This window comes from Echiichthys vipera, assembly GCF_963691815.1.
Source record: "Echiichthys vipera genome assembly, chromosome: 5".
NCBI lineage: Eukaryota > Metazoa > Chordata > Actinopteri > Perciformes > Trachinidae > Echiichthys > Echiichthys vipera.
In genome coordinates this window covers 10,768,599-10,779,168 of record NC_139830.1, presented here as the reverse complement: position 1 = coordinate 10,779,168, position 10,570 = coordinate 10,768,599, and the positions used below count along the sequence as shown (strand labels likewise).

The following is a 10,570-nucleotide window of genomic DNA, read 5'->3' as shown; positions in this document are numbered from 1 at the left end:
CACAGGGACTTGAACCAGCGACCCTACGGTTCCCAGCCAAGTCACCAAGTCACCTATGGACTGAGCTACTGCCGCCACCTTTGTATTGAAACTGTTGCAAAATAATTTCCCTCGGGATAAATAAAGCTTTTTGAATCTTGAATCTTGAACTACCGAACACCAGTGGTGCAAGAAGTACTCAGAGCTTTTACTTAAGAAAAAGTAATAGAAATACTCTGTTACAATTAAAAGTCCTGCATTCAAAATGTTACTTAAGTAAAATGTATCAGCATCAAAATGTATTTAGAGTAAAAAGCAAAAGTACTGATAATGCAGAATGACCCATTTAATATTATATTATTAGACTGTAATTATTGATAGATTAATTAAGTATCACTAATGTTGCAGCTGTTAAATGTGGGGCTTATTGTCTTTTCTTTATAAACTGCTGTGTAGTTTAATCTAAAATAATATTTACTATTTCATTTGTTGATAATATTTTGTATCAATCATCTAAATCTGCAATGTGACTTGTAACTTAAGTTACTAAATGAATAAAGTGCAGTAAAAAATACAATATGTCCTCTGAAATGTAGTGGAGTAGAAGTATAAAGTAGATTAAAATGGAAATACTCAAGAACACAAAAACTCAAACTTTTACTTAAGTACAGTACTTAATGTGAAGTAAATGTACTTAGTTACTTTCCATCACTGCAGAATACCTACAGGAATATTAGAGATGTGACAAGGTTTTCTAAAATACAGTATGCCAGTTTGTGCGGGGAATGTAGAAGTACAGAAAAGTCTGGATATTAATACATGTAAGAAGATTTACAAAAACGTTTTTTTTGAGGATGAAGTAGGTTTGGTGAGATGCATGTGAGGTAATTGTTTAAGATATACACTGTTGCCCATAAAGTAGGAATTAAAATTTTTTTTTTTTACAGTGATTCAATCTTGATAAAGTGTATATATATATGTATATATCCTCAAAACTTTATTGATCAATCTCTTCCACGCATATCACAGTGAAAATGAAACCAAACGGAAATAAAATAAAAAGATAAATGTGTCAAAAAAACAAAAAATATACAACAATAACAGTGCATATGTGATTGACACGGGCAGATATTTGGTTGTACGTACATGAGATTCATTGGGAAAGTTGTTTGAGTTGTGTATTTGATAAATATGATTTCATTATTTAAGTTATGGAGGAGGAGTACGACGAGACAAGTGAAAACTTAAAAAAAAAAAAGTGAATAAGTATGGTGAGTTTGCAACATGTGTACTTTATTTGATTATTGTTTGTTTCTTATTTTACATGTTGAAAATAAACTAAACAGCAGCTTTGATTCAAACATCCGAAGCCCCAAAGACCTCGCTTATACATAAAAAGAAAAAGAAATGAACTGTAAATCTTGTTGGAATTATTGCTATAGATTATATAAAAATCAAATACTCATGACATTGCACATGTAGTGAAAAGTAACAGACCAATCCAGCATAAGTTACTCAAGTTTTAATCTGAATTTTGGAAAATGCAAGGTAATCAACTATAATATATTGAAGCTAAATAAACCTACTAACGTGTTCAAGTGTGAATCTGAGCAGATGATACTTGTAGTTTTCACATTTTTAGGAAATTGATTCATATTGATAATTTATTTTGCTCTTGAATGTCAGATTTAAATAAATGTCACTGTTTCTTTTTCTTATCAAAATAACAAATAGTAGACACAAATTTTAACTGAGGATATACTGTTTGTTGTAATTGTTTTTCAAGTTTTGTATAATAGATATAGAGTTAATATCAGAAAACATACCCCGGCACAAAGCGTAGAATTACAATATAATCGTTCATTTACATCTGAAAAAAAAAACAAAATGAACATTACGCTTAAAAATATAAATACATCAGAGAAATACAGTGTGACCATTAAAGTAAAAACTGCATAAATAAAAACACAATCATATAAATACATGTTCTACAGTACACAGTAATAATATATACAATACATATGTACTTTTCCTACTAGGTTGAAAAACTGTATCAGACTTATCTAAAAGGAATTGAAAATGGATCAAAGTATGAATCGTGCAATACAAAAATAATTTGCAAAAACAATCTACTGGTGGAAAAAATGACTGTAATTGCATATATTTGCAAATTAATTCCCTTTTAAGTAAACAAAATTGGAAGAAAACCCCCAAATATCATAATTCCACATTATTGCATCAGTCGACTGGCGAAGAGTAGAAAAAACAGCCATGTTGTTCATGTTATTGTGAAGATAATGACCTTAACACATACTTAATAACCATGATCTTCGAAAAACACTGCTGTTTGGATGCTACCAAACAAATTGCTTAGTTAACATTTTTATATGCAGTGTGCGCGAGCTCGTTCTTCCTGCACAATGGGAGAAATAAATCATGTTCCCAATATAATGAGGTAGAGAAATGTGCAGATCTCTGCAGTACAGTACTTGAGTTACGCAGATGACCGACACCACCACACACACTGTGGCACAACGCTGATGAACTGTCCAATAACTTGAAGTGCTCATCATCATTAAGACTATTTTTGCTCTGCCATGTTGTTGTTTGTTTTGTGTTACTAACCACAATGACACTAATAAGATAAAAGAGTTTTAAAAGTTAATTTGACTTGACAAGAGCAGCTTCTCTGCTTCAAATGGACTTGACAAAACAGAAACGCATCTCAAATGTGCAAACTAATTAAGAGCCTCATTACTTCAACAAGTCTTCAATAACATCCCATTAATGTTCCTGTTCTTAGATCCAGCGAAAAATACATTATTATTAAGACAGTCAAGTCTTCTTTAATGAATGTTTTTAAGAAATCTAACTTAATTTGAAAATTATTTAGTTCTGAAATGGTGCAACAGTGCATTTAAATTCAGACTGTATTTCATTTAAAAAGGCACAAACAACGTGTTTCTCAGGACAGCAGAGCGATTTAACAAATCTCCAGGCTGGGGGTCAATAAAGGTGTATATTATCTGAAATGCAACATCTCTTTGAAGTAGAAATTAGGCTGTATACAGTAGTCATATATCCTGGTATTAAAGGTCATACGAACTATGAGTCTAATGTTCTCATGTTTAGCTCCTGAAAGTTCCTGTTAGCCGCAACAACCAGGAAAAAGAATCGCTGACAATCACACAATCTGTCAGGTTCACAAAAAAACATAAGCATTGGTTCCTCTATTACTGTGACACAAACTCTGTATTTTACGGCACTCAAAATACCAAAATCAGGCAAGAAAACATGAATTCGTTCCCATGTACTCTCCTATAATATTGCAATCCTTTATAGCAGTATTTACCCTGTCAAAATTGTGTACATGTAAATATAACAGGCACTTCTTTCTTTCATAAAGCTTGCATTTGTGAAGAGACTTCTGGCATTAAGCCTCCTCCTGGTCCCCAGTGGCCAATAAAAACACAGTTATTCCATCCAAAACTAAATCAAGTAATCCCCGAGGAGAAATGTATCAAAAATGACAGTATTCATAAACAGGAAAATATTTAATTGATGCTAACCCGCCTGCCTAGAGACAAACAGAAATGTTTCTCTTAATCCCTGCATGGCGTTAAGAAAAATGTACTGACCGGATATTTTTTCATAGCTTTTTCTGTCTTATTTCCACAGAAAACAGAAATCCTGAAAATCAGACGGCTGCTAGTACTTTCTACAATGCTCCAGAAATGATCTCTCTTCTCTGGAGCTGTTACGAGTAAATAGGGATGGGAATTTTACTGATACCAATGCCAATATCATTTTTTCTTATTGGTCTAGTTCTTTATCGATTCCTCTATTTTCTATGTGGGAAAATAAGGACGTTTACACATTTGTCGCAAGTTTCCAGCAGCGTAGATGCATGACTTTGACGTCATTGTTTTGCAATGAACTTTCGGAAAAACATGCTGGCATTGATGAAAAGAATTGATAAGCTCAGAGGCATAAGATTCCAGTTCTGATTCAAAGTTGTTACCGGTTCTCGATTTCCATCCCTATAAAAAAAGAAATCAGTTAATAACCGTAGAGAATCCAAAGAATGATCAAAAGCAAACCGTAGACTGAGCAGTCCATTCTTGACTGCATGGTCCCTGTCGGTGTCCATCCTGTGTCCTATAACAGAGACAGTTCCACTTCCTCACACAGTAGAGGCTCCACCTCTGGGATGCTGAGCAGTGTGCTGCTTTTAGAAGAGTTGTTCTTCCTGTACTTGACAAACTGGGCAGTCACCTGACTAGGTTAAGGCCCAAACAGAAACATAAAAGAGAAACAATATTATCTTATCTTAACTTGAATTAGTGACAATTTAACTTAAAAACAGATCAAAGTTTTCACATGCAGCTATTGTCAGAAGATGTAACACACTTTGTACAGTGAACTTGTAGTTGAAAGCTTGGGATTTAAAGGATACAAAGAAGTCCAGTATGAGGACTCCAAGGCTGCCGATGAGCCAGGCAAGATGTTTGATGATGAAAGTCTGCTTGGATCCCTTCAGTGCAGGCAGCACCACGATGACGCTCAACCCATATGTGCCATTGCCCATCATGGCCAGGGCAAACAACAGGTAAGAGGTGCCCTCTGTAGACTGTCGCTGGAACTAGAATGAATAGAGTTTACAGAATGAACAGAACAAACAGTACTTGTAATTCATCTTTTCAATAGGTATGGTGTGGTATCTTCTTTACTTTAGCATTGTGCCATTATTGACATCTCCTGGTGTACACATGTGAAAACCCACAAATTTAGAAAAAGGATAAAGTCTGGTAATATGTTAACCACAGGTCAGGCTTCTGTTTTTGTTTATGTGTACTTCAAACAGATACACACAATCCTAACTTCATGGTTTAACAAATAATATTGACATTCTAAAATCTATAATAGTTCATAGATGACATTCTAGTCGAACAAATCTATTACTGCAACAATCAGCAAACACGTTTAATGCGTGTCTTTTAAACATTTATCTTGTGTTGTTCAGTCACTTAACTCGCACTAGAAGTGTATCAAATCTGCTACATCAAATTTTTCCAAGGGAAATGCATGGTGGGGTCTTGTAAGGGGTCCTTGGCTGAATTGTTTTTTTTTATGAGAACCTCTTAAAGTGATGAAAACCAACCATGAATGAATTCTGCTAACATGCACTGTACTGTCTGTGTCATGGCACTTGACATTGAAAAGAACAGATTTCACAGGTTGTTAGTTTATAAACACAGTAACTAACAAGCGTGTCATTCAGCACAAACAGCAGGAAGGATGTGTGTTTTGTCAGTGCAGCTGAAATCGATCGTCCCTTCTGAGAAATTCCATCTCCATATTGTGAAACCAAAGAATCATTTGAACACTGACAGGAATTACTAAGTGTTATATTCTGTGTATAAATGTCCCCAAAATTTTAAATATCTGAAACGTCAGTGCCCTATAGATTACAACATGGGCTGGACCCAAACAATACCATGCAGTCAGCACGAGTAGTACTAATCATAAAGTAAATCATATATATATATATATATATTATTTTTGTTTCTCCAAACTGGATGAGTAATAGGAATAATACGGTGAAAATGTTTTGGGCTTTCTGCTGAAAAAAAACAAGCGTGTTTGAACATGTAGGAATTTCCACACGGCAAATCCGACTTAAATGATTTACAATGGTCAGGGATAAGTGTGTGTGTGTGTGCCAAGAAGTTTCTCTTTCACTAGCAGCGTACTGAGATGATCCCCAGTGCAGATTAATAGCTGCAATCGAGCCAGGATGTTTCTCCAGCACAACAGCACCATTGTCTTCAAAGTCTGGTTTTTATTTTGACACACATACTGTTATACACAAACACACAAATCCCACCTCCCTCTTCAAACACACACACGTATTTATGACTAACTGGCATATAATGAGTAGTTTTCCATGGACCCCCTGGGGTTGAGACCCTGAGAGAAAGCTGTCCAAGATCTCCCGTCAGGATGGCACTGCTCACATGCAAACCAAAACAAACTCCACATCTCAAATTGCCACTTACATTTTTATAGAGCTGGGGGAAACGGGAGCTGAGGTAGAAGATCGATGCCAGGTATCCACATATATAGCCAGTGATTTCCACCGATTTAGAGGTAGCTCGACTCTGGAAAAAATCAGCACACAAAGAGAGATGTAGAGTCAAAATGTTACAACTACGCAAGAAACACAATGACAATCTCCTCTCAAAAGTAATAACGTTTGTCTAATAAACCTGAAAATATCAGGGGAAAAAAAACAACCCAAATTTGATTTATGAACCCTTAAATCTAACTCCTGCCCACATACACACGGTGCAAATACATACAGTACACTGCACACAACCTACCTACCTGGGTGTCTAAAGTTGCACTATTGTCTATGATGAGTTTGGGTAAAGCCAGGAGAACTAACGTAGCAGCGCCACACCACATGAAGCACAGCCACTTCAACACAGGGCTTTCTAGAGCATTCACACAAACAAAGAACAAAGAGCTGACAGTGAGGAAACGCACAGGCAAATAATTCAGGACAGGATTACATTTTTGCTGTATCACAGACATTACAAGTAGCCAGTAACAAAGAAGGCCATAAAGCAAAACTAAAACCCTGAATACACCCCAGACGCGTACACGGACAGCTGCAGACACCGTGGTCGTGTAGTAGTTCTGATTATACTTTTTCTGGAGTCTACATGGAGCCCTCCATGTAGACTCCAGAAATAGTACTGCTGATCTACTGTGCAGTAGATCAGCGTTTATGAAGTTTTGTACATTTGATTGTCTTTATATTGTTTTAAAGATGAACTGTAGAGATGCGGGTAGAGACAGATATCTTCACAGTCAAATACAGTGTCCATTCTGGTTTTACACTGCCGCAGAAAAGTGACCGCATATACTTTGAAAAAATTTAAGTTTCGAGGATGTCCGATACTGTTACTGCAGACCCCCGCAGCCATGATAAATATTGCCTAGGCTAAGCAGGGCTGTGTGCAGTCATGGATAAATCTCAGCATGACTCATTAGGCAGTCAGGCACTTTTGGTTTCAGTGGTAACCACTCATAGTGCATAACAACTGTCCCTGTCATCTGTGAAGTCAGCAGGTGGCTGGCTGTCATGCAGTTTAAATTAAACATTTATTGAGTCAACAGCGGGAAATACTTCCTTTATGCTTTCTATGAATCTGGTTGAGTCACACAGGCGGTCACACGCCAGCTCCATTTTAACTCAAGAGCTGAGACGATGTCGGGGCTTACTTCTACTGGAGCTGTTCTTGATCTTATAGTAGAGAAACTGAGAGATGAGGATCAGGTCTGTGAAGATGTAGAACACCACTGTGACGACCTGAGAGGGTACATTGGAAAAAGAGATAACTTAAAAAAAAAAGAGAAGATTTTGCAACTTAACTCAAAATACTTGTTGGTTATAAGTAAATGAGTTCATACTGTTTTATGATTCACAACAAGATAATACACAATTAAACCCCAAGAATCATGTGCCTTTGAAATGTTCTTCTGTCTAAGGATGCTGACAAAATGTTAAAAGTTATAGCGCTACAAGTTTTCTAGTTTTTGAAATAAGCGAACTGACAGTGAATTTGACGGTTTCAAACACAGCGTTAGCAGCACACAGACAAATATGTACAAAAGCCTGGAGCAAGAAGAAGGCCTGAGCACGGCTTGTCTGAAAAATGTAATAACTTACCAACTTCAGGGACAGGAAGGGAAATTAAATATGACTACAACTGACACACACACACACACACACACACACACACACACACACACACACACACACACACACACACACACACACACACACACACACACACACACACACACACACACACACACACACACACACACACACACACACACACACACACACACACACACACACACACACACACACACACACACACACACACACACACACGAGTATCTGTTTACCTGAATAGGCAGCTGGCTGGTGAGGTAGCAGCCTGCAAAGCTGGTCAAGTCTCCGCTGAAGAGGAAGAAAAGAAAGCCAAAAGACATGGCCTCCTCCACTTTACCATTCCGATAGGCCTCATAGACCTGCCTGGAAAGATAGAAAGATAGCTCGAAAGATATTCTAGATGGATATACTTCAGCACATCTGCGCCCACAGGACATCACTAGTTTCTCTTGGTTTGATCTTGGTCCGTTCTTCTTGCAGTCTCTTCCACAGTTCTGTAACTGTAGTGGGTTTCTTAGCCATTACTTTGTTGCCAGAGATTCTCTATGGGGTTTAGATCTGGACTCTGACACTTCCTCGTCCAAATTTAACTGACTTCTTCACACACTTTGGTTCCAGTCTTTCACCAGTCTGACGCCGAACATAATGTTTCCGATAAACTGAACTTTAGCGAAGTCATGTCATGGTTTGGGGTTTTCTGCAGCAGGAGTTGGGCCTCTTGTACAGGCAGGGTGAATGCAAATTTTAATGTGAACCTCCTTCTGCAAAATGCAATACCTTCACTGCAATTGTCTCCCAATCAGCTGTTTCATTCATTACATTCAGCTGTTGCAATTTTCATGCAAGACGAGGCCCCGCTGTCACACTGCAAAAGAGGTTAAGCAGTTCCTTGAAGCTAAGAACATTGAAACAACGAAATGGCCAGGGTCCTGATCTAAACCCCATAGAGAAAATCCTTTGCAGCAAAGTAATGTCTAATAAACCCACTACAGTTACTGAACTGTGGAAGAGACTGAAGAAGAACGGACCAAGATAAAACCAGAGCAGTGTGAGAAACTAGTGATGTCCTGTGGGCGCAGATGTGCTGAAGTCATTCAAAGCTGTGGCCTCTACACTTCCTAATCATTTTTTAATCCTATAACCCTGAGAATACATTGTTTAAATCTTCCCTTCTCACATAATGGTTACTGTTCTCTAATTTTGCTCACATGTTTTTCACAAAATAAAGGTTTTTGTTGAAGTATCTTGGTTATTTAAAAAAACATGCTAGTAAAGCAGTGGTATAGCCACAAATTCTGAACAATAAAAAATAACAGTATTTCAGAAAAAAATCATGTATTAATAATTAGTTCTCTATTTCTTTTAATTGTATCTCCAGTGTATATAGATAGATACTTTTCCCAAACCACTTTTCAACCAGAGGATTTGACCTCTTAATGTAACACTTATATGGTACTTACGGCAGAGTGGACAGTAGAAAACAGAACATGGATATGAGTCCTATCACCACGCTGCAGTACTCCCACACATTATCCACACACTCCTCCAGCAGGTAAAGGATCCACGGCGTCCCGTTGACGCACACCGGCCGGCCCAGAGCCGGAGCTGCTGTCCAGTTGGTCGCCGCCACGTCCGCACTCTTCCCGGGGAACCGCGCGGTGGTCATGGCTACCTGCACCTCAGCTGTGAGTAGATGTGTGTTTATTCTGCCAACAAAAGCCAAACCTCAGGAAAACCGGTCCGACAAACCCGCCCACCTCATACAACAGATGCGTGAAGACTTGGTGTGTCATTTGACAGAGTCTGCAAGAGAAAAACCAAACAAGTGAGAAGTGTTACAACTGCTTTAATGCTGGTCCCACACTAGCAATGACGCCTGTATTTCAGGAAATCTTAATTAGTGCCATTTTATCTTAATGTGCATTATCTTTACACGTTGTCACTGTTGGGGCTAATTTGCATAGACTTGAGGATGCGAAGCTAACACACACACACACAGATGGTCGCAGTCACTGCTCACCTGGCTGAATGGACTCGGTGGAGACTGCAGAGTGTTTGTTTTGTGTCCCTGTAAACTTCCCCCACATCCTCATACGTTTCCGTATGCGATGCTGTGCACGGCCTCTGGAGAACATTACAGATTAGCTCCTAGCTTCACGTTATCCATCGCTGGTGCTCCAGTGGCATGACATCACAACATCCTGGGAGAATTTTCAAAATAAAAGCATCAAAGATAGTTCGTTTCCTTACTGATGAGAACACTGATCATTAAAGAGAATATGCCTTGATTAATGTTTTATTGTAAACTTTAATTTATCATTTATACATAGGTCTAGATACGTATAACATTAACTGTACAAAAAAGGATGTGATTGCATACAGCGTTGCCTCCAATATACAATGTAAATAGAGATTTAAAGGTACTAATAGATAATTAGGTTTAGATTTAGGTATAATATGTCCTTTAAAGCAGTGGTTCTCAAACTTTGCACATGACGTACCACTTCTCTCTCAAGTTGAACCACTAACATCGATGTTAAAATACAGCAGCGTAGGTCGATTCTATTTATCTACGGGCAGGAAGGTTTATTCCTAATCAGAAGATTATTTATTGTTGACTGTCTTCAGCCATGACTTCATTTTCGGAAAGACTGCTCTAAATATGCTCCTCCTGACCCGCATTTCTCTTCCTAATAGTTCCCATTTTGAGTCACGATTGCAGTGGTTTTGAACCAATTATTTCACCTCTGCTCACTCTCTTGCCATCCCAGTATAGCATGTAACTAATGAACATGGTTAGGTAGCACGCTGATATTGAAACCAAAATATGACAGGAAATGC

General features: G+C 37.9%; 1 protein-coding gene across 1 annotated transcript; it reads right to left on the bottom strand.

The window, feature by feature from the left end:
- Nucleotides 1-1,369: 1,369 nt before the first annotated feature.
- Nucleotides 1,370-9,888, bottom strand: LOC310947201 (lysosomal amino acid transporter 1 homolog). Its single transcript, XM_083913934.1, has 8 exons — nt 9,750-9,888; nt 9,190-9,532; nt 7,963-8,092; nt 7,270-7,357; nt 6,367-6,476; nt 6,039-6,140; nt 4,436-4,621; nt 1,370-4,254 (listed from the first exon to the last, which is right to left on the bottom strand). Exons 2-8 carry the CDS (start codon nt 9,393-9,395, stop codon nt 4,138-4,140), a joined length of 939 nt encoding a protein of 312 aa, XP_083770060.1. The 5' UTR covers nt 9,396-9,532; nt 9,750-9,888; the 3' UTR covers nt 1,370-4,137.
- Between the last annotated feature and the right edge of the window lie 682 nt (nt 9,889-10,570).